This window comes from Meleagris gallopavo, chromosome 2 (assembly GCF_905368555.1).
Source record: "Meleagris gallopavo chromosome 2, MGAL_WU_HG_1.1, whole genome shotgun sequence".
Lineage (NCBI taxonomy): Eukaryota > Metazoa > Chordata > Aves > Galliformes > Phasianidae > Meleagris > Meleagris gallopavo.
Genome location: NC_139405.1, coordinates 76616676 through 76641958, shown reverse-complemented (window position 1 = coordinate 76641958; position 25283 = coordinate 76616676). Strand labels below are relative to the sequence as shown.

General features: G+C 39.6%; 1 protein-coding gene across 10 annotated transcripts in view; it reads right to left on the bottom strand.

The window, feature by feature from the left end:
- Nucleotides 1-24523, bottom strand: part of CEP162 (centrosomal protein 162) — a 49733-nt gene extending 25210 nt beyond the window's left edge. Inside the window, exons 1-8 of one of the 10 annotated variants that reach the window (XM_085217695.1) lie at nucleotides 24295-24523; nucleotides 23797-23883; nucleotides 22904-23013; nucleotides 11725-11863; nucleotides 8129-8239; nucleotides 2420-2566; nucleotides 2015-2201; nucleotides 1217-1266 (exon numbers count right to left, since the gene is read on the bottom strand). In XM_085217695.1, coding sequence (XP_085073821.1) covers nucleotides 1217-1266; nucleotides 2015-2201; nucleotides 2420-2566; nucleotides 8129-8239; nucleotides 11725-11863; nucleotides 22904-22963 — 694 coding nt within the window. In that variant the 5' untranslated portion in view covers nucleotides 22964-23013; nucleotides 23797-23883; nucleotides 24295-24523. Of the gene's footprint in view, nucleotides 1-1216; nucleotides 1267-2014; nucleotides 2202-2419; nucleotides 2567-8128; nucleotides 8240-11724; nucleotides 11864-15070; nucleotides 15451-22903; nucleotides 23014-23796; nucleotides 23884-24294 lie in introns of those variants that run through there. The other 9 variants (XM_010707658.4, XM_085217687.1, XM_085217688.1 and 6 more) reach the window with 9 other exon arrangements.
- Nucleotides 24524-25283: the final 760 nt, after the last annotated feature.

Below are 25283 nucleotides of genomic sequence, written 5' to 3'. Positions count from 1 at the left end.
GATAGAGCAGTATGGGAAAAGCTATTTCCCTTCCCCAGTCTCGAGGCTAAGAACATCTACTGCTGCTATTACTCTTTTTGAGAAACAGTTTTGATACTGTGCATGGTACAAAATCTACAGGAAAAAAAAGTCACATGTAACATCTCCAAATTAAACGGAAGTTTGTCTTATGACCAGATATACTTCATCTCCGTCCCCTTGTGCCCTACCTGAATTGACCCTTTTTTAAAAAAAAAAAACAAACAAACCATATTCTCCTACTTTGGGATAAAATGCTGCAAAGCTACAAAGTCGCCGTACCGTTTCTGCTGTAACTACCATGACTCCTTGCAATCTACAGAGAAATCAGGCTTCCAAGGAGAAAAGATTTCCTATGATTTACAAATAAACCCTCTTAACATTCAGGAAAAGTAAGCTCTATCGGAATCTCTAAACAAGAGATAAAACTTAGATGTGTACAAAAATATGTAAGCTGACAGCTAAAACACCGGAGTACCTCAAACATTAAGAGCCATTTCAAAATCAGGGCCAGGTGTTATTGTAAATCTTCGATGGACAGATTTATTCCTTTTTCCTATTTTCCTTTCTGGCATAGTTCACAATATATTAAAAGCCATTTCAAAAATATATATATATATATATTTTTTAAAAAGTCTAAAGTAAATCCCAAAATTCACCTATCTGCAAAACAGCTGCACAGACATACTGTGCAAAGCTGATGCAAAAACTAGATAAATTCAGATCATTAATATGAAAATTACATTAACTTTCATATCAACCATAAGCTTTACCCACAGCAGCAGAGAGATAGGGAAACAGAACTAGCTGGCTTACATATCACACTGAAAAAGGCTCACAGAAGATGCTGGCCTATCCTGTGAATCTGAAACCTAGCGAGTGCTAAGCTATTCTCTGCATAGTAGGACAAGGCAACACTGAAAACAACACAAGCTAAAAGGCTGTAGTACCATTTCCCCTTTCCAGACCTTTAAATTATATCCCACTATATATTCACATATATAATATGAAAAGCGTGTTTTTCTCTGATGTCCTGCTATGAAGACTTCACATTTGAATAGCAGTATTAATCCACAGACTGCATTGCTGCTATTGTTTAATGAAACTCTCATAATTAATAGCATACACAGTAAAAAAGATAAAAATAAATTTTTTTTAAAAGCAAGATTTTTTGAGTGAACAGCTTAGAAACCATTACCACATTTCTCTTCAGGTGTGGATTCCACTTCTTTTTCACTCCTTTCATTTCTAAGAAACAAAATAATACCGTCTCTTTTTGGAGAACAAGAATATATGCATATCTAAGTTATAAAACTTTACTGGTATTGCTAATTCTAAGAAGTATCAGAAACTTGAATTTGTCCATCAGATTAAATTACTGGTAAGAAAGGTGTCAGCAGTTGTTAAAAATAAATATTTATATTTTTACAACACTCCATATTTCAATCCAATCCAATAAAGCAATCCAACCCTTTAAAAATTACTTCCTTTCTGCATTCCCTCTGATATCTAACATCAGATTCTCAGATAAAAAATTATCAGATTTGCTTCTTGCTTTGACATGGTAAATCTGTATTACCAAAAAAAAAAAAAAAAAAAAAAAAGACAAAAAAACAACCAATGAACAAAATACAAAAAACAAATGAACAAAAAACATTCTCCTTTCTTTCCCCTTTCCAGAACTCTGACCTTCCAACTGCTGGAGTTCTTGAGTTGTCATTCATTTACTTTAGTACTACGAAGGTTAAATCAACTTATAACTATTGAGCTGTACTGAAGATGTATACCTTCATCCATCTCCAAGCCATGCCTTACTTCTTTCTCTTATTTATTGAGATCACTTCTATCCTTGTATTCAAAAACAAAAACCACTACCTACACCCAAAGAAACCCACACAGGATCTTGTCCCACAGAATCTCAGTGGTCATCGTACTCAGATACCCAAGTCACACATGCCCACAACACAGTCTACAACTTTTCTTCCCTCCCAATTACCGTACAAATGGCGCTAACATTACAGAATCGCTGGAATTCAGCTCTTTATTTAATCTTGAATAATCAATAGGTGAGGAAGCTTCTTGTTCAAGTTTAGCAAAAAAGATCTCTTTTTCCTCTTGTTCTTCTAAGGTATCCAATCCAACTCCTGTATTACTTTGATTAGGAACAGAAGCTACAAAGGAATCTAAATGTGAAAACACAGAATAACAACAGTTAACTACAGACAGACTCTTAAAAGCTTACCAGTATCAAATTATCACAAACTAGTTTAAGGAGTCTTCATAAGATGCTGCAGAGAGAAATGAAGGATCCCAACTTGCAATAAAATAGAGGAAATTGTTCATAATAATAACTTAGATTTAGACCTAACTAACATGAAACAGTTGCACTCTCAGTTCTCACCATTTGTTTCCAGGCTGTCTCTACTTAATGAGAAAGCGACTCCATTACTCTTCTGAAGCTGCATCTTTTCTGGATGCATGTTCTCATCAGACTCCCCTGAAAGCTGCAAAGCCTTCTTGACAATGCTTTCGCTGGCTTCAAGGATTTCTAAAAGAAAAGTTGCAAAGTTTCTGACTATCATCTAAAAGCTGTCTGTATGACACTTCAGTCATCTTCCAGAATTGCTTTTTTTATTTTTTTTTATTTGGGATCTTGTTACAGCTACAAAGATGCTCACAGGTCACGTTCATCTAGCTTCAGTTTCTATTATACATAAACCATATTTAATTAGTTTATCAGTCTATTGTATACACAGGATAAACAACTGTAAAAACTGATTAACAGTACTCATGGAGAACTGTTAATATTTATTCTGGGTAAAAAAAACCCAGAAGCTATCATTGCTCTATTAAAAGTCTATTAATTTTCTTTCATCTACTATCCCAGTGAAAGTGTCAGACTTCGAAAAATTGCAGCCATTGCTTTATGAGATACATTTGTTGCAAAGCAAATGTTCTAGAAGAAAAAAAACAAAACAGTTTTTTAGAGTTCACTGACCAATACACAGTTCTTCCATTCTGCACACTTTTGCAACTGCAACATGCAGTTGCTCTCCTTACTGTAACTTCACTTCTGAGAGGGTTCAGCACCACTGTTATTACCTTACGTGAAAATTCTGCTTTCAAACAGAATGCTGACGTATTTCATAGAATCATAGAATGGCCTGGGTTGAAAAGGACCACAATGATCATCTAGTTTCAACCCTCCTGCTATATGTGCAGGGTCACCAACCACTGGAGCAGGCTGCCCAGAGCCACATCCAGCCTGGCCTTGAATGCCTCCAGGGATGGGGCATCCACAGCCTCCTTGGGCAGCCTGTTCCAGTGTGTCACCACCCTCAGTGTGAAAAACTTCCTCCTAATATCTAACCTAAACCTCCCTGTCTCAGTTTAAAACCATTCCCCCTTGTCCTATCACTATCCACCCTCGTAAACAGCTGTTCCCCCTCCTGTTTATATGCTCCCTTCAAGTACTGGAAGGCCACAATGAGGTCTCCCTGGATCCTTCTCTTCTCTAAGCTAAATAACCCCAGTTCCCTCAACCTTTCTTCACAGGAGAAGGTTTAGGAGTATCTAGTTCTTTATAGAAAACTAAATGCTAAATATTGCAGTAAATTACTAGTTAAATAAGCCATATCAAGTTTCTTCTGCTTGACCCTAAAACACACACTTATAGGCTTAAATTCTTAAAGAGATTCTCTTAGGATGTAGGAAGAAAAGCTGCTCATGTATTTTATGAGATGACTTCACAGCTCTCACAGAAAGGAGCAGAAACCGTATCTGTCTTTTCCAACGTGAATCCCCAGTCAGCAAAACAAAAAAGGAGATGCATACATCAATAACTTCAGATCAAGACCACTACACAATTCTTCCACGTGCTGATCAAGTGCTTCAATTCTAAGTTAATCACTCTGCGCTTGTACAACTAAATTATTCAAAGAAATGCCATATTCATCTAAATGAAAGACATCTTGCTACTACACTGAAGATGATAAAATGGAAAATTCAAGGTGTTGTACAGAAGATCAAAGCACAGACAGTCCACCTCCGATAGCCAAATGCAGTAATTTAAAGTACAAGGGCTGCTCTTAAAGTTATATCTCCTAACTTTTGATGTTGGCCCATGATGACAGAGGTGGATGTTGGTGGTATATGACAGTGAGGCTGAACCTTCCCACTAATACTCTGCTACATTTTGTTGCTGTCTGACAGATGGCAGCAGAGGGGCAGTCTCATAAAATGGTGCCTAGCATGGAAGTGCAGATGTAGCAAAGGTGCATCACTGAATTCCTCCGTGTGGATAATACAGTATCTGCTGAGATTCATCGACACTTGCTGAATGTTTATGGAGACCAAACAGTGTCTGTGAACACAGTGAGGTGGTTGGTGATGTGTTTCAGCAGTGGCAACAGCAGGTCACCTCCTTGGGTGCAAATTCTGATGAGCGCAGCATGCAGGCTCTTGTTCATTGTTGGTAAAAATGCATAGCTAACTATGCAATAGTTAGTTTCAATAGCTATTGAAAAATAGTGTTAGTAGCTGAGAATTTGCTCTATCAAACAGTATGATAGAATCATAGAATTGCTCAGGTTGGAAAAGACCTTAAAGATCAAGTCCAACCACGACCTTACAATACTACCCTAACTCTATTGTTGCGCTCTTCATCGTAGTTTTCATGGAGACAAATAGGAGGCAATACTTTAGGAGCAACCCATGCCATCTACCCATATGGTGCTTTATTCTAGTTATCAAGCAAATGGGAGTCTGTTTTCAGGCAGCTCACAAGTTGTTTTACACAGCTTCACACTAGCTGCAATCTCACCAGATCTCCAAGACCCTATATTTCAAAGAGAGTATGTTAGCAGAGGCAAAGATAAGCTGTCACAGATCTTCTACATAAGATTTACATGAAGAGAGACAGGAATATTCTTCAATTACACACCCAAAAACTTTACAAATGGAACAAAATTTTAAAGAAAAGCATTTTCCTTAGTTTTATTTTAGCTGTCTTAAACTCAGTGAACCAACAGACTTGCACCACTCTTTTAATTATATTTATAATATATAATATATATATAATATATATATATATATAATATATATAATATATATATAATATATATATATAATTTAATTATTAGCTTCTGTAAGCTAATACATTGAAGTATTTTTCTAGTTCAAACCAGATCCGAACTTTTTGGTGGAAAAGCACTTTCCATTATTATCTGAAAATGAAATACTGTTTTACAGCCACTGAATTCTGTAACTCAGCCAACTCCCAGACACGTGTGCCATATTACATAGGGATACATTCGACTGTTGCTACTGAAGAGAAGCACATCTTTTACTAGCCCTACGCAACTGGAACTCTGAGAAATCTACCAAATTTGGAAAAAATATCAACTTAGTTGGATTTCAAAGTCTATTTTTTCACAGCCATTTTGAGCTGTTTGTATTTGTTTACCCTTGTGAAAATCACATTTTGGAGCAGCAGTTTCATATCACTACCCATATACTTGTGCTTTCAATTCTTGCACTATTTAGTCACACTTATAATATGTGGTATTCTTTAAATTCCTGCTCCCTAGAGTCAATTAAGATAAAAACCTAAGTTGCACTTAGTTTCTATTTCAAGTTGCACTTTTTTCTATTACATTTACAAAGGAAAATGTAAGAACATAAATACCAAACACACAAACCTTATATATAACAATAAATGTACATTTAAAATCTAACTTTTAATTCTTAAGCTGAGCAGGACTTACAGAATTGAGCATTTTAAACTTTTTAATATCACATAAAACACAATAAATTTGTTACCCTTAGGACTGTCAGAACCATCAGAAGTGAGGCCTCCTTCTTCTTTGTTTAAATACGAATCTTTCTTGTTGTTATGAAATTTTTCCAGCATTTTGAATTTAGACAAAGCCTTGCTCCGAGACACACTGGAAGAAGGTTTAGGGGCAACTACTTTTAAGCCATTTATGAGTTTTAATGCACAACGGACAGGGAATACAGAAACATAAAGTGTGAGAATTCAAATTGCTATTCTGAAAAAGTAACAGAACTCAGTTTTTTGTAGATTGAATTATCTACAATTTTGTAGCTATATAAAAATACTTATCTATTCTGAGACTACAAGTATATTCTACTCTTTAAACAAAGTAAGCAAAAAAACAACAAATTGCTAATTAGTTCTTTTTCCATACATACTTTGCATTCAAATAGAGTGTTCTAGGAGTTCAATATGTACATTACTTGAAAACAAAAAAAATCAACACAACTATTTCAACAGCACAAGTTGTATTGTACTACAAATCTTAAAGGAAAGCATCTAGATCGGTTAAAAGAAAAGCAGAAAAACTTAGGTAGATAAGATGTGAATTCTTGCTCCCTTTACTCAGGCTGCTAAAAAACTGCACTTGCCTGCTTAAACCCATTGGAGAACTTGCTTAGCCACTAAAATCAAATGCCTTCCATTCACATCACCAGTAATCATTTTTTACATATCAATACCAATGTTGAAAACTCTGCTTTCTCATGAAACTTAGATGACAGTCACACTCTACACTTCATACATCTTAGACTAGCAAGGTGCACAGTATGAGACTGACTTACCCAAAATTTCTTGGATAAGTACTTGGTGGGAGTAAGCTTATAAACTGGACAATTCAGAGAAAGTTCTTAGTTCCAGAATTAACAGAAATAACTCTTAATACAGTTATCTTGACACAAAAGAGAGCAGAGGCTGCCTGCAGAATGTAGCCAAGTACTTCTGTTGTCTAGAAACAGGATTGTGGGAAGATATGAACCATGTAGAATGGCCTGGGTTGGAAGGGACCTCAAAGATCACATTGTTTTTCTGACCAGAAGCTAGCACAAATCAGAAACAGATAAGATGACTAAATGAAGTTGGTGAGCATCTGGTAGATGCATGGCAAAAGTCAACATATAAAAAAATGTAGAAAAACACTTCCTGATACAACACCTAGGTTATTTATTCCCATGATTGATGTCCACTGTGAGGCATCACTTCTCTAGCTTCATATTCTCTCATATCAACTGAGAAACCAGAAGGGCTGACAGCACGTAGTATGTTGGAAGCAATGAAAAAACCCAAGGCCTTCCAAAGCAGTAATTTGAAATAAGTGCCAAACTCCTTCTACGGCTCATATTTCAAATATTAAGCCTAATTCAAGGCATAGAGTCAATTTTTGTGTTTATCTCCCAGACCGAGATGCTTTATACATATTTTGTGCAAAGGAGACTTAGGAAAACAAGACATACGCTCTAGAAAGGTAACATAAGGAAAACGTTCTATAAGCTACAGTCACAAACATCATCTACAGATCAAGTGCCAAATATTTCTTTGTCATGGTTCTCCAGAGTATTATTGAATCTTCTTGAATTCAACACCAAAGCTGTATTTAACCTTATACATCACACTAATTGCTACTGTACTTTACACATAAGTATTTCACAGAGCAACAATTATAATTCTTAATTATTCTTTGGAGTTTCTCCTCAGATAGCATAAAGATAGTTACTTAACATAACAGGTTGAATGTGATAATACATCAATTAAAATAATCCTGCAAATTAAAAAAATTGAATTTGTCATTAAGACACCAACTGTACTGTTTCCACTTCAGGGCACCACGCACAGAACAACCCGCTGCTCAGCAGGAGGAAAATAACCATATCAATAGAAAGTGCATATAATACTTATGCAGATTGGAGTCTTTCAGCTTAAAGAAACAGAACAGTGAATATTAATATTCCTCCAATACGAAACACAGAGAAGATATTTTCTATTTACTAACAATACCGATCTTAGTTAAGACTCTCAGTTACTTTCCTTCATTTCCTTATATTCAACACTGTCTGTCTGCCTACATCACTACTGATAGTGATGTACGATGCAGCAACAGTAAAGCAGAACTTCACACACTTACTGGTTTATTCAGGAAATGACAAATAAATTAAGTGGCAGCTTGCTATCATGAGAAAACTACGGCCAAAAATTCTGCAAAGGATTTGCTACGGGAAAAGCACTAGTAATATAAGGCTGATATTAAATTAACTGAACAAAGCATATTTAATAAAATACCAGACTGGAAATCTGAACGAGGAATCTTTTGTTCACTATTCTCCACTACTACATCATGGATCTCCATCCTTTCCTTCTCATTTCTCAGTTTAACAAATCTTGTTTGGAAATCTTGAAAAGTGAGACAAACAGCAAGAAGAGACAGGCAAGCGTTAAGACAGGACAGGAGTTCTGATTATCCAATTTATCTTTATCGTTTAAATGACAAAAGCAAATAGACATTACAGTAGCTAGAGGAAGGTCTTTAACTTCTCAAATATGGAAGACAGTATCCTGAATCATAATTTATACATTTCAGCCTAGAACTGAAGAACAGACTTCAAACGTGTCTAGGATAATAAGCAGAGTTATTTGAAAATGTATTTTATTCCACTTAGCTAAATCAACAGAAGTAGTTTACTCAGGTTACTATCGAACTACAAAACTAAGTGAAAACAGGTGATTAGTGTAAATTTCTACTTATTTTCCAGCATTTCTGCAATATGTGCCTTGGAAAAATCAGCCAGATAACAAATAAATACATAGTATATTTAGTCCTCCAGTCACTTGTACTACATCTTTCTGGAATGCACAGTATAGGTACTAAAGTAGCAGAAAAAAAGTAGCAGGAAGTAGGAGAAAATGAAAACCCCAAAATAGAGACAACCTTGGTGCATCATTCAAGCTGGTTAGCCAGGCTTTGTACCTTATTAACAACACAGTATCTCTCCATGTTGTAACCCAACAACATGAGCTCATATGGAGCTAGCTCACGTATTTGTAATGCTACACTGCAGTGAAGGAGAGATTCATACATTAAATTTGATTCAGGATAACAAAACACTTTGAGAATAATATTTATTAACAGGCTGCCAGGTAACGTAAGAGTCTTATCTGCAAACCAATGCGGAGGTTCAAGCCTGCAAGAATACACAAGGATTTGAAAAGTTTTGAAGAATGCCAATTTTACACTATTCAGAATTTATATCCAGCTTATGTCCTTACTTGTTATCACCACAGCAATATTATTGCTTCAGTGGGACAATTATTTTGGTATTTAGAGCGCATTTAGTAACCCTACAAAAAGCTATAAAACTAGATCATCTTCTTCTCAGTTCAGCCCTTGCATAACTTATGTTGCAATGCTGCTGTGCCTAATAACTAATCCACTATCCATATACCTGAGCAACACACTGCACAACATTCAACTGCTAAAGAATATTAGACTGAGAAAAAACTGACAAAGCATTAAAAGCATGCAATTCACAGAATTCAGTAGACACACACACACAGTATTCAGAGACAGAAAAAAACAAAAAGAAGCAGTTCTAGATGTCTATCCACACTGAATTCCTTGCAGCAACACAATCTGTCAATTCAAACCTCTGCAAAAATTATCTACACAAATGAAAATCATAAAATAGCTTGTAGTGTGTACACACACAGAAATCAGCCCTTTATGTAGGGGAATTTATCACTCTCAACTTTAGCCACATACAAGCTGTCTACTTTTATGACTGCAGAGAAAAACTGAGCTTATAGTGAAAGTGCCCAAATGACCTCTGCAAAGTGAACTCCGTTGCAGCCAAACTTTAAGTCGCATAAAATGGCATCTCTTATAGTGCAGGCTACTTCTCTGCTGTGCAGTTCACAGTCTACCACAGGTTAATGCAGCTGGTACTATTTGTGAGTGCTTAGTGTGACAAACATAGCCCTCTCCCCATGAGATGACACAATTGGGAGCTATGTTTATTTATGCCACAGAGATATATTCTCTTTTGGAAAGGAGCACCAAAAAGGTTTTCTAGGAAAACCTGAAGGCCGCTCTGTTTTAAAATTCTGAAGTACTAGGTGGCACATGGCTTAATATACACGACCCACAAATGCAGATATCAATACCCAGGAGGAGGACAGATGTGCAGATAAAATAAAAACTATCAGGCTGGCAAAGACAGTGTTCAGAGGAGAGTTCAGTGCAGAGATCTACCATATTTGCCTTACACTCATAAGTAATCTCAGTTTTATTAAGTCCAACAGCCAAGACACATTGGACATCTGAATCAAAACCCATTATACACAGGTTACTTATGACTCCCTCTGAAAAAATAAGCCAGCCCCTCAAGAAAAACATGAATATGAACATGCCTGCTTCTTCTGCAGGTAAATGGATTCCATAGTTAGAAAACTGGGTAGATTTCTCTTTAAATATTTTCATGTTGAAGGAGAAGCTTGTTTTAAAGAAACCTTAGAAAGTTTGCCAGAACTGTATGTTTTATATGTTAACAAAGTGCAGATCAGGCATGCTTCCATTCTAGTACCTCTAGTTAAATTACAGGGCCTCTAAGATATCCTTGGCTTAAAAAATAAAACCAATTGAGTTGGTTTGGACAGGAACAACTTGACATTATCACATAACTACTTATGCTGCTTTGTAGTTACACTTAAACTGTACAAGAACTGTCCTCCAAAATGTCTAATTACTCTGCCCTTAGAGTACCTATTCCAGTATTTCTGATAGAAATAACTGGAGAAACATCAGAGTGCTTTGTGGGCTGCCTCAAGCATCTCAGAAAAGATGGAAGAATGCTAACTTCTAGACACCTCTGAAAATTTTCATTTATAAAAAGAAGAGAAATAAGGTCATTCTAACCTCTTACTTCTACTCTGGCCAGCAAGAACACTCTGACCTTCAGTTTCTCTGAAAAGGAGTAAAAAAATCCTACCTCATAACCACCATAACTCCCTTGCACTGCCTGACAGGAGCTCTCTCATATCCACTGGAGTTCTCCAGCAGTATCTTAAAAGCCAGAGATACGTAGATTCTAGATAACATCTATTAAAGCTATGCCTAGATGACACAATTTCTGACTAAGATTTGTCTCTGAGTTACAGCAATGCTAACAGGACAGAGCTCTACTTAAAATTAGAAGACTTTCAGTGATACCTTAACCTCGTCGTATGAAAACATGATTTCTGGGACTGTTAAGCTCCAGTTGCAAGTTATTCAAATCATGAAAACAAGAAGCCACTAATTATTACAATAACAAGATGCAATCACACTGTGGAAACTCTGTATTCACGTAGTTTATTACCAAAGAGGAAAAAAATGATGGAATGCAAACCTAGAGGTAGAAAGACTGCAAACAATATTTTCTTCTATAACTGCATGATCAAGTAAATACTGAACCAGCAGCCATGTTGTCACAGCCTTTTTTCCCTTAAGCTGTGGTTTATGGCAAGGGAAATGCTGAGTACTGACAGCAATATGTGTTTTAAACAGCTGCTGTTGTTATTCCATCTTTATGAGGAACAGGTTGGTTACAAAAGAAATCCACAAATTTCCATTGGATTCTTGAAATTCTAAGCTATATTTTCTAATTAGTATACTCTATTTACTCCTTACAAGTTTCAGTAACTTGAAAGCTTCAAGAAAAAAAAAAACAAAACCAGCAGAAAGCTTTCTTACAGTTGGAATATGATCTCTTTTTGAAGAAAGATGTGATTACATTTGAGTTTTATCATTTGCAGCACAGTGTTCCAAATAACGACTCCATTGTGAAAAGAAAGAACTAGCCCGACCCCCTGTGGCCAAAAAACTACAGAACTATGTTATTTACCACCATCATCCAAATCTTCCTCACATAGCCACCACGGCACTGCATCCTTTTGCTTTGTTTCTTTTTTCCTGAGCTCTCCCAGTGTCTCAAGAATGCTGGACTTCTTTTCTGAATTTCCAGGTGAATCGTCTGAAAGAGACTGAGTCAATTGCATACAAGATTAAAGACAGTTTTTACATTTTCTCACTATTTAACTGTATTTTAGCCACACTGTTCTTCAACGTCAGAGTCTAGCTGTCTTTACTCTCTACTATCTGCCTTTTTTGCATATGCCTAAAAAAATGAGTAAAAAGACAATAATCATATTTATGTGTATGAATACTGCATTTAATACAGTAAGTTCAATGCCAGAATCTGCAAGTCTTAAAAGTTAACTGCTTAGTAGAGTGTATGTTCCAATGAACTGTATTCGTATGTTAGTTCAATATACAACAAGCAGGCAAAATCCTGCCTACATCCCTAAATATTAAATAAAAAGCATGGGGAAAAAAAAGATACGGTAGAGTAAAACCCACTTTGCTTAGCCAGGCTTTTTACATGAGCATTATTAATATTCTAAAAGTGAACTTTCACAAGCAACTTCCCAGCTCCCTGCAAATTGAATTTCAGAACTGCACTTTGTGCTTTCTTTTCCTGGAAATTAATAGAAATGCCAGAGCTATTCCAAACTGATTGCTATTAAGCTTTTGCATGCATTTTTCAATTATCTATATTGATTCCAAATGATGGCTGACTTCAGTGAAGAGGAAAAAAAGAAAACAACAAAAAAACCAATATCCTAAAAATTTAAATTGCAAAAGAGTAAGAAGAAGAAAATATGCTTCATAAGACAACAACACTTTTCTGATATGATACAACTTTAAGAAAATTAATAATAATAATAAAAAAATCTCTGGTCCTCTTCCTTAATAAAGCTCTCTGTGGTCTATGGCAGTACCCCAGTTAGCAGTCCAGACATCCAATATAAAATATATCTGTGCAGAAAATAAACCTTAAGCTACACAGGAAGCCTGACACTTCCAGTCTTTTCCCTTCCTTGGCAGAATCCTGCTTTCTCTCTCTACCCGCACTAGCAGCTCCAAAGATTAAAAGAATTACTCTAGCACACTGCAGCCTTTTGTGTCACAGTCTTAAATTCAGTGAGCATAAGGTTAAGGGGTGTGACATACTGCTTATTTTCAGCCTAGGTTTTTAGTCGTCATTTTCAAAATCAATTGTCCTAAAATGTCCTAGAGAACGCAGTAGACAAAGTCACCAAAAGCCACAAAGAATTCACATATGAAACGCATCTTAGGGCAAAATTTCAAGAGCTTTACTTTTCTAATAGTCACAAATAAGGAAATGTGAGAGCACAGACAATTCTAAAGCAACAGGACTGCACATGCTTAGTACGTAAAGTGAAATAGGTTATTTTAGGAAAGTAATCTTCTGTAGACCACTGACTCCTGTTGTATAAAAAACATTACTGCAAAATTACTCTGTATCTAAGGGCTCAGTGTGTATGCACCTCACAGGAACATCAATAAATCAAACATCAATCCTCCAAAGGCACTGTGTAAGAGAAAAAAGAGAAAAAATAAACAACCACAATCTGACTAATGCCTCTGACCAAAAACATTTTCAGTTTCACTGTAAGAAACAAAATGCCTGACCAAGCCTCAGAAACAAAATCTTAGTGCTCCACAAGTTGCAATGTAATGAAACAGAATTTTTGTAAATTATGAAACTGCCGTAGAACAGGATGTAGAACAGCAATTTCTTTATGTTGGCTCAGTGACACAGAACAAAAATGTCTTACATTTTTAATAAATATCCTATAAATAACAACTTCCTTATACTAGTCACTACATAAGTAGCTGTGCTGTTGTCCCCAAAGGTTTGGCTGCCTCTTGCCGGCCTCAAGTACCAACAGGTGTTTGATGCAAGCTTTGTTGTCACCTGCTGTTTCTTTTACAGCTAACCGTATCGTCTACTCTGCAGTCAGAACTTCAGTGATGCTGGTGATCCTTGGAGTATTGTAACTAAAGTAACTGAAACTCCCAGCTGTTGCTCTCAAGTTCCGGAAATTTTCTGTGTCCGGCCATATTGTCAACTGCAGACAGTAAAGCTGCAGCAGCTGGGAAAAGAAAAGCTGACACAAACATGCTACAGTTTTTTCAACATGTCAATAGTCTTAACAGTGAAACTTACACATTTATTTTCCAAAAGGAAAATTAAAGCTAAAAAAATAATAATCAAATCTTCGGACCAGTAATGGATTTTCAAGAATCAGCAAGAGGCACAGATAATCCTTATTTTCTCTCCCGTACAAAAGAACCTCTCAGCCTTTCAGGAAAATAGTCAACCGGAAGAATAAAAGAAATCAGCTGTTTAATCTAAACTAAACTAAAAGCAGAATGAGTCAGTTTCAAGAGCTGGAACAACTGTAGGGCAAAAAAAATGGACCTTACCACCTCCTACAGACAAGAAGAAACTTAAGAAAGTAGACAAGCAAAGGCAGAATTGGATCCAGAACCTAAGACCAGTTGTCCTAACTATTTCATGAAAAAGCCTTGTTTCGAGTCTGCTCCAAATTATGGTATTTTAATATATTTGACCTTTTAATAAAAAATTAAAAACATGGTTAAATGTCAAATATTACTCTTCTGAGTATAATTTGACAGATTTCCCAATTAAGGCAATACAGCCTTTCCTGTGATAGCCTTCTATCTCAGCTGTTACCACATACTATGTGGGATAAAAGCCAGCCCAGAAGTCTAGAAGCAGATAATAGGTGTTTATTTTTTTCCCCTATCTGTGCATTGCTTGTGTCATTAATAATTGTTTATGAGGGTGGATAGTGATAGGACAAGGGTTTTAAACTGAGACAAGGGAGGTTTAGGTTAGATATTAGGAGGAAGTTTTTCACTTCCTCCTAACATCTAACCTAAGATAGATATTAGGAGGGTGGTGACGCACTGGAACAGGTTGCCCAAGGAGGCTGTGGATGCCCCATCCCTGGAGGCATTCAAGGCCAGGCTGGATGTGGCTCTGGGCAGCCTGCTCTGGTGATTGGTGACTCTGCACATAGCAGGAGGGTTGAAACTGGATGATCACTGTGGTCCTTTTCAACCCAGGCCATTCTATGATTCTATGAAATACGTCAGCATTCTGTTTGAAAGCAGAATTTTCACGTAAGGTAATAACAGTGGTGCTGAACCCTCTCAGAAGTGAAGTTACAGTAAGGAGAGCTATACTACAGAGACTCTATTATCAAAAAAAGCAAATAATAGAAGCACTGTGCATGAGAAAGAACTTGCATAGCACATCTTAAGGAAACTTCAAAACCAACGATCAGCACACTCACCAGCTATATCAAAATGACAGATGATACATTGTCAACGGTTTACGGGCTGGTTCGGCCCGGTTCCGTGACTAGAAGGGCGGAGGGATCCGCGGATCCGCGCCCCCGGAAAAAAAGGAAAATAAGGGACCCCGAAATAATTGAAAACAGTGGCAACAGAATTTTATAAAGAGAGAGAATGTGAAATTGATAGTGGATCGGCCTTACCACAACGCTGAGATGAGAAGCGCAGGCAGAGAAGCGCAGGCGAGAAGCGCAGGCAGAGAAGCGCAAGCGAAGCAGCGCAGGCAGAGAAGCGCAAGCGAAGCAGCGCAGGCAGAGAAGCGCAAGCGAAGCAGCGCAGGCAGAGAAGCGCAAGCGAAGCAGCGCAGGCAGAGAAGAGAGCATCAGGTGACCTTGCCGGGAGTTATATCTCCTCGTTGACCGCAAAGCCCCCTGGGGAAACGTAGCTGCTCTTCTCCTCTGGACAGGCACCCGGAACTTGAGCATCAGCAGTCAAACCCCCAGTGCATTGCATGATGTTATGATGTGGAATACCGATAATGAAAAATCATGAAACCATGACATTCCACCCCTTATTCCACATCACTACATCATGCTTAATATATACAAACAAAATATAAACACACGCACTAGGAATTACTGACTGCACTCCCTCAACATCAAGTTCCCTTGCGGTACACATTGAACATCCCCGTTTTCCTGCATCACCCACCAAGTGGACCCAGGTCCCTGGGCAAAAACAGTTCCACGAAGAGGTTTGTCCTTCTCAGAGGCTGGAATAACCCAAACTGCCTTTCCCAACATATTCTTTACATGTACAACAGGGACTTTATCTCCCTCTACGGTATGTAGGGAGCTGGACTGGGTTGGACCACTACGATTGATAGATCCTCTGGTATTGACTAACCAGGTGGCTTCTGCCAAATGCTTCTCCCAGTGCTTAAATGTACCGCCTCCCATTGCTTTCAGCATAGTTTTTAACAACCCATTGTATCGTTCAATCTTACCTGAGGCCGGTGCATGGTAGGGAATATGGTAAATCCACTCAATACCATGACCTTTAGCCCAGGTACCTACAAGAGAATTTTTAAAATGAGTCCCATTATCTGACTCAATTCTTTCTGGGGTACCATGTCGCCACAGGACTTGTGTCTCAAGACCTAGTATGGTATTTCGGGCGGTAGCGTGGGGTACTGCATAGGTTTCAAGCCACCCAGTTGTTGCCTCCACCATGGTGAGCACATAACGCTTACCATTACGAGATCGTGGCAAGGTGATATAATCAACCTGCCATGCCTCCCCATATTTGTACTTTTGCCATCGCCCTTCCTCCCAGAGAGGTTTCATTCTCTTGGCTTGTTTAATTGTGGCACACGTGTCACAGTCGTGAATGATTTGCGCAATAGCATCCATAGTTAAATCCACCCCTCGGTCTCTAGCCCACTTATATGTCGCATCTCTCCCTTGATGGCCTGAGGTCTCATGGGCCCATCGGGCTAGAAATAATTCACCCTTGTTCTGCCAGTCCAGATCTGTTTGGGCCACCTCAATTCTGGCAGCTCTGTCTACCTGATGGTTATTTTGCTCTCCTTTTTCAAAAACTTCCTTTGCTGTGTTGCCCCACACGATGATGTCATCAATATACTGTAAGTGCTCAGGAGCACCTCCCTGTTCCAGTGCAGCTTGGATCAACCCATGGCAAATGGTTGGGCTATGTTTCCACCCCTGGGGCAAACGATTCCAGGTATACTGAATGCCCCTCCAGGTGAAAGCAAACTGTGGCCTAGATTCTTTGGTCAAAGGAATGGAGAAAAAGGCGTTAGCAATATCAATGGTGGCGTACCATTTGGCTGCCTTTGACTCCAATTCATATTGGAGTTCTAACATATCTGGCACAGCAGCACTCAATGGGGGTGTGACTTCATTCAGGCCACGGTAGTCCACCGTCAGCCTCCATTCTCCACTGGCTTTACGCACTGGCCATATGGGGCTGTTAAAAGGTGAGTGAGTCTTGCTAATCACTCCCTGATTCTCTAGTTGGTGAATCAGCTTCTGAATGGGGAGCAAGGAATCCCTGTTGGTGCGGTACTGCCGTCTGTGCACCGTTTTTGTAGCAATCGGTACTTGTTGCTCTTTCACTCGTAGCAACCCCACGGCAGATGGATCTTCTGACAGGCCAGGCAAAATAGACAACTGCTTAACACCTTCTGTGTCTACAGCAGCTATTCCAAAGGCCCATCGATACCCTTTGGGATCCTTAAAATATCCCCTTCTGAGGTAATCAATACCAAGTATGCATGGAGCCCCTGGGCCAGTCACAATAGGGTGCTTTTGCCAGTCTTTACCAGTGAGGCTGATTTCGGCCTCCAACATAGTCAGCTCTTGGGAACCTCCAGTCACCCCATGAATATAAATTGATTTTGTCCCTTGGTGACTCGAGGGCATTAGAGTGCACTGTGCACCAGTATCCACCAGGGCCTTATATTTTCGTGATTCTGATGTGCCAGGCCATCTAATCCACACAGTCCAATAAACTCTATTATCCCTTTCCCCCCCCTGGCTGGGGGCAGGGCCCCTCTATTTGTTACCTTCACTGTCTGCAGCAACTGGAGCAATCACCTTTTTAGAGAAGTTCACCTTGGTGGTTGATTTGTCTTGTAACTCTCTTACCCGTGCTTGAAGTACAGGAGTAGGTTGTTTATGCCACTCCTTCATATCTTCTCCATGGTCACGTAGGTAATGCCACAAGGCAAAACGTGATGTGGTCTTACTGTTGTCACTTGCTCGAGCAGGAGAACGTCTTCTTTTGATAGCTGAGACATTAGATGCTACCGGCTGGGAGGAAATCAAGTTGATCAGCCCCTCCAATAGGCTGTTTTGGGGATTCTGGTCCCCATTTGATGTATCCGTTACCTCCATGGATTTATCAGCTTCAGGCACGGTTGATAGTTTGTCTATTATATCTTCTTGTTTGTTTTCCATTCTGTCCAGCTTTTCAGCTACCTTTGTAATGGCTGAAACACAAGCTCGCAGAGGGCTTAAATGTAACTCAAAGTCTTGAAGTTTATTAACCAATTCACTTATAAGGGGTCTTCTTTCCCCTCTGCCATACATTGCTGCAAATGTGCTGGCGTACCTTTCTGGTGCGGTCTTTGTGAATGTACGCCACATGTTTGGTGTACACCTGACTCTCTCGGGATCATGCTCTTGGTCTGGCTCGTCAGGAATGAAATCGGGGCTATGTAGCATTTCCACCACAGCATATTCTCTTAAATAACAGATGCCTTCTTCCATATCAGCCCATTTCTTTTTCTCAGGCATCAGATCATCTTTGAAGGGGTATCTTTCTTTTACAGCTAACAACATCCGCTTCCAGAGGGTAAAGGCCTGGTTCTGGCATGTACTAATACCTCTGTCAATGGCTGAGTCCCTAGCAACGCCACCCAGTTGGCGAGCTTCTCTACTATCCAGCCACACACTGTTGGCCCCATTGTCCCAACATCGAAGTAACCAAGTGGCAATAGGCTCATTTGGGTGACGTGAAAAGTCTTTTCTCAGACTTCGAATTTCATTCATTTTCAGAGATCGATCAACAATAGTAACGATATCTTGCTCACCTCTTACTCTTTCGGGACTTCTTGTTGCCCTCATTGGCGCCGGTGACCGTGGTCTTACTGAGGGCCCCTCCCCTGGACTTAGGGGTGCTTCTTGTGGATCTTGGAGCCACTCCTCTGGACCTCTCTCCTCTTCTTTCTTCTCTTCTAACTGAGTCGAGATTCGTTTCATTTTCCGTCCTCTTACAGGGGCAAGTGACATCAATTGTGGTGCTTCCTGTAGTTGATCAGGTTGGTCAGTTCCAATGCTCTCATCCTCCAGTTCAGCTCGGAGCCTGTCTCGTTCGATTATGAGAGTATCTAGCTCAGATTGGAGGGTGTCTTGTTGAGATTGAAGACTGTTGAGTTTGGATTGCAGGGAGTCTCTCTCAATTCGGAGGGCATCTCTCTCAGATTGGAGGCTGTTTCTCTCGACCAGGATACTCTCTCGCTCATTTTGCACTGTTTCCCTGAGACTCTCCTTTTCAATTTCACAAACTCTCTCCCTCTCCAGGATAGTATTGAATAAGGCCCGGTAAGCATTAGCCAGGCCCCAAATAATTTGGGCCTCCTCAGATCTTCCCGAGCCGCGACATTCCTGTCTCAAATATCTGTTTAAATTTTCAGGGTCTTTCAGGTGTTCTGGAGTAAAGTTCCATGACACCGAAGATTTCCATCTCTCTAAAGTCTCACCCAGGCCTCTCCACATTCCCTGCCACTCAGTATTTACTGGTTTTGGGGCAGACTTCCTCAAAATATAATAAATACTAATAATAAGTGAAATGGTGAGCAGTACATTCACGGAGATTAATAACGTGATCAGGTGAGCATTGAAAATCCGCATAAAGAATTCAAAGGAGAGGCTGGAAACCTGCTTAAAAATCCCCAACCCTGTAAAATTAGCAGCTCCCTCTGGAATGGTATGCCACATAATATGCAGATGCCACATAGTTATTTCCATCCATGTTTTCAATTGGCTATATATACCTATTGCTCCATAGAGCAAAGTGGTGAACTTAATTAAGGCCCAGTATGTTTTTAGCATTAAGAAAGAAGAGACAGTGGCATGCAGCCCCTTAAAAGGCAGTTTCAGTAGAGAAAGCATTTTTTTCTCTTTTTTTTTTTCTTTTACAGAAACAAGATAGCAAGGCTCAAAGTTTACAAATATCCTAGAGTATTGGCCGTCCGCCTGGACTTTTCAAGGTCACGCTTTCAGACAGTACTGGTGAAACAGATAAACTTTCCCAATGAAGCTGTCTGAGAGCGGAGAGAGAGATTTGTTCAAAAAGCTAAAAAGCAACTGTTGCCCGCATTCTCCACCAAGAATGTCAACGGTTTACGGGCTGGTTCGGCCCGGTTCCGTGACTAGAAGGGCGGAGGGATCCGCGGATCCGCGCCCCCGGAAAAAAAGGAAAATAAGGGACCCCGAAATAATTGAAAACAGTGGCAACAGAATTTTATAAAGAGAGAGAATGTGAAATTGATAGTGGATCGGCCTTACCACAACGCTGAGATGAGAAGCGCAGGCAGAGAAGCGCAGGCGAGAAGCGCAGGCAGAGAAGCGCAAGCGAAGCAGCGCAGGCAGAGAAGCGCAAGCGAAGCAGCGCAGGCAGAGAAGAGAGCATCAGGTGACCTTGCCGGGAGTTATATCTCCTCGTTGACCGCAAAGCCCCCTGGGGAAACGTAGCTGCTCTTCTCCTCTGGACAGGCACCCGGAACTTGAGCATCAGCAGTCAAACCCCCAGTGCATTGCATGATGTTATGATGTGGAATACCGATAATGAAAAATCATGAAACCATGACATACATAAGGAAAATGAAAGTGACAGTAGGGTAAGTACACTAAAGCTGGTGGAAGGCAGTGGGAGGATCACAGCTACAGAGACAATGAAGGAGGAAGAGTTATGGATGAAACATGCTGCTCTAGAAAGTATTTTGGAATAACTGTGACCTGGCAGAGGAATCATTAAAGGGATAGTTCTGCTTGCAACAATTGCTGTTACAGACTTTTGTTTCCTTTTGTGTAATGAAAAAAAGCCTAGAAAATCCACCTCACTGCTAGTTTCTGACTTTCAGTGCATACACCATAAGGTTTCTTCAGTTTAATCCTCCTACTAGACCTGCATCATCCTAATGTACCTGGTCTTTCTTTTGACTTTGTTTCCATATCAAACATGTATTTTCATCTCAAATCCTTCCCAAACAATAGTTCCATTAAGAGCAAGAGTTTTTTAATAGGAGAAAAATACCCTGCTGCCTCTCTTCCCTGAAAAATTTGCTTAAACAAATCTTCTACCAACTACTAAGAAACAGTTTTTGCTTCTTCCTCCACTTAATATATTCAACTACAAATGTCACCTACACAGCCATACATTCCAGATAACAGACCATACCAGTTTCTTATTTTTCTAACAATAAAAGGCTGCTTGCTTTTAATAAAAGCTAAAAAAAGAAAAGGGAAGGATACAGTGGAAGATACAGGTACCTAAAGTAACAGTGTAGATAAAGTCATCATTATTTGGGTCTGTATGTAGCGAGTGAAACAAAAACCAATACATACTTGCAATGACTGGAATGAGAGTACACACTTCATAAATAGCATTGGTTTGAAATGCTAAAAAATACATACAAGTTGCTAAAAATTACATGCTTTTCCTAAGTGCTGGATGCCATTTAGGGGAAAAAAATTAAATCGCAATAGCTGTACTGAGTTATCCTAACTCAAGAATTCTCTATCTGAGCAATAACTAAAGAGCAAGAAGAGCGTATCAAATGAGGAATGAAACGCAAGGAGTGATCACATGCAGACTTTTGTCAGATAGGCAAAGTAAATAAAACAAAAGAATAAATCTCTTTTCCTCAAAGCAACTTCACAGCAATAGTAAAGCATTTTAGATGAATGTCCAAAGTCTACTTTCCTTTCCTTTTTTTCTTTACAATAATAATTCCAGCAAATTCAATAATGTTCTATCAATCATATTAAAGGCCAAAATATATCTTTATTTGTGAATCTTAATATTCAGATGACATACATACTCTCAATTTAGTATTGCTCAATTAAGTTACATTTATATCGTAATTAGAAAAGTACCTCACTAGTGGCACAGTCAAGGCAGAAGAAGTGTCTTATGTAGGGAAGATAAAATATTCATGAAAAAGAAGTCTACTGTTATTACAGTTCTCTACTGCACAGTACGAAGTGCTATTTTTATAGAAGCTACTACCTACATTTTTCATAAGTAATTAAATTGTGGCATAGCCTCTGCATCAAAAAAAACTTCAAGCATTTATTACTGATAACAGAATCACAGAATCAGCAAGGTTGGAAAAGATCTACAAGATCATCCAGTCCAACCATTCACCTATCACCAACAGTACTCACTAAACCATGTCCCTCAACACAAAATCCAAACGTTCCTAACAGATAACAGAAATCTCAAGAGTAGTCTGCAAGAATGGTAACCATTAGCTATGCTTACATACTGTAATTTCATTCAGCAAAGTAACCATTAGCTATGCTTACATACTGTAATTTCATTCAGCAAAGGCCTTATGCATGTGGCTTCTATACCTTACTGCACTGTGTACCTGATAGATCAGAGAGCGAACACTAAAATTACAAAGCCACATCCAATGAAGAAATATACCAAGTCAGGAAATTTTGACCACGTCTGATAATTCTGAGCTTAAGTCATAACCCACAGATCTGCATGATTTTTCCTGTACTCAGAGCACTGTAAGCAATTCAAAAGTTCAAATAAAAATTTCCCAATCCCGACAATGTATTTTCTTACTAGTGAAATAAGAATTTTTAAATGCAATGAAATCAGAATTACTCAGAAAAATAAGGACATCTTAAAACACCCCTTGCAACTACATAGAGAAAAGTATTTTGATCTCATTACCTCTATTTTCAATTAAATATCAATTTGAAGACTCCACTACAAAATAACACAGACACACAAAACGAAGCAAAACCAAGAACAAAGGGCTCTTTCTGAAGGTTCAACCTAGCAGTGACAAAATGCTCGTATTTAAATACAAAACCATTTTCTTGATTTCAATCTAAATTAGGATGAATTACATTTAACTATGATGCTGCCAAAAGCCACCCATTAGGCAGCTGTGTGCATGATATGATAGAAGCAAAGCCATGCATTCTATCTCATACTCTTCCACACCCAATTTTTCTTCTGTGTTTTAATGAGGAAAGTAGATGTGACTTTGTTCTGAAACATACCTCTTTCAGAAACTCTTCAAACTGCTTATCTAATTCTTCTTTTGAACACTGATGAGCCATGATCTGCAACTGGATGTTAGCTTCTAAACAACTGTCTTTCAATACTAAGACTTAAAATAAGAATAGAGTTAATTAAAAGCATTCTAAAATGACACGAAGCCAAGCAATTTGCTACTTTAACAGAACTATAAGCAGAAAAACTTCCAGAAAACTGCCAAACTTATCCCTCCCAAGCCAAACACACAAGTTACCCAGATTTTCTATAAACAAAATATTAACTTCATAAACAATATATTCAGCATTTAAATTTTGAAGGATAAACAAAATGTATCTTCATTGCCTTTACATTTATTCTTCAAAAATAGCTCTTTTAATACTCACAATTAAGAGTTTTATCAATGATCAAGCAGTACTGCAGTAATAATTCCTACCCATTTTTTAAGGGCTTTTAATTTATTCTTACGATTTCTTTTCTTTCAGAGTTAGAGACAAGTGGCATTATAAGTTTTGTTTCATAATCTCTGCCGTGCCTGGGACTCAGAAATAGATGAAAGTCCTCAAGACTGGAAGATGTTATTCAGTTTGATGTGTCCTGACACAGAAAGCCCATAGCAGTTGCCCACAGCACTTTGCCAAAAGTCTTTGTTGATTTCTCAGGTATAAAATATGCCCAACACTCAACATGCCACAAAGCTTCTGCACATCACACTGCTCAACATTCATGGCTCCCTTCTAAGATGTGTATGCATGGCAGCATTAAACTACTTCAGCACCTCCAAGGCTGTGAAGAGCTACGCAAACCTAAAAGGGCTCAACATCTGCAGAAATGGTTTTAGCATGGAACAAAACTTCTCCCAGCACCAAGCTCCTCAGTACGCAGGGCTGTTACCTACCTGGTAAAGTTACTTTGACAGGTGACTGTGAGAAATGCTTCCTGCTTTCACTCCTTCTCCATCTCCAGAACACTCGATGCTTTGCCTCTGAGAGGTAAGAAAAAACATCACCCAATAGTTTGAGCAAGACAAGTTAGAGCAGACTGCCTGTGCTTCGAATTAAAGCAGGTATCCTTACATAAGCACCTGGAAACATCTCTGAACACACAGTAAGGAGATTAAGGACGTTACCTCTGAGGACGCACATAATCTTTTATATCTTTCCATCCAAGGATGCTGCAGATACGAGATGCTTTAGCAGTTTAGGTGCTGGCTACCCCAACTGCTTCAACAAACGGGGAGTACTTAATTCTAGCCGAGCCAGAAAAATAAATTCATTCTTCTGGTACATCTGCAATTACATTTACCTTAAAACTGCTTCCCCCGAAAAGCTAACAGAATAGATCCTCGCTTTTCAAAAAGACGAACACACACAGCCATCACCCTTTGCAGTCATACCCTTAAAAGAGGAGGCTTAGCAATGACGGAACACGAAACGCTCCTTGCTGGGATCCGCGACTGCCAAGGGAGAGGGCTCGGATTTCTGCTCCTCCGGCTCCGCGGCCCGACGAGCGCTCCTGAGGTTGGTCTGTGGGACGGTGTTCAAACGCCGGCCTCGGTCCAGGCCTCTAGCTCGCTCGCGCGTGGCCGCAGTTGCCAAGGAAACCCTCCCGGCCACCGTAGCGCCCGCCCCGGGATGGACCACGTGACCCGCCTCTGAGTTACGTCTGGCGGACACGTGACGGGGGAGCGTGAGTAGGATAGGGGAGGGAGAGCCGTCTCCAGCGGCCATCACTACTGTGGCACACGTCGGCGTGTGAGCGGCGGGCTCCGCGCCTTCACGTAGCGTGCGGAGCGGCGCCCCCTGCTGGGCGGCGGACGAGAAGCGCTGGCGGCGCCCGGCGGAGGAGGGCGGGCTGCGGCGCACAGCGGTCCCGCCATGAGGGGTCACGGCAGGACGGCACTCCTTTAGCACCGCCTGCCTCTAACGGCTGTGCGTCAGGCTTGGCAGTGCTCAGGAAGCCTTAGGGCAATGCTTGCGATGCATCGTAGAATCACAGAATTGCTAAGGACAGAAAAGATTTCTGTAGTCCAACTGTCAGTCTATCGCCATTGTGCCCACTAAATCGTGTCCCTCAGTGCCACGTGTACATCACAGAATCACAGAATGGCCCAGGTTGGAAGGACCTCAAAGATCATGAATCTCCAACCCCCCTGCCACAAGCTGGGCCACCAACATCCTCATTTAATGCTAGACCAGGCTGCCCAGGGCCCCCTCCAACCTGGCCTTAAACACTTCCAGGGACAGGGCATCCACAATCTCTGGGCAGCCTGTTCCAGCACCTCACCACTCTCTCTGTAAAGAACTTCCCCTGACATCCAACCTAAATCTTCTCTCCCTCAACTTAAAACCATTTCCCCTTGTCTTGCTGTTACACGTTTCATGG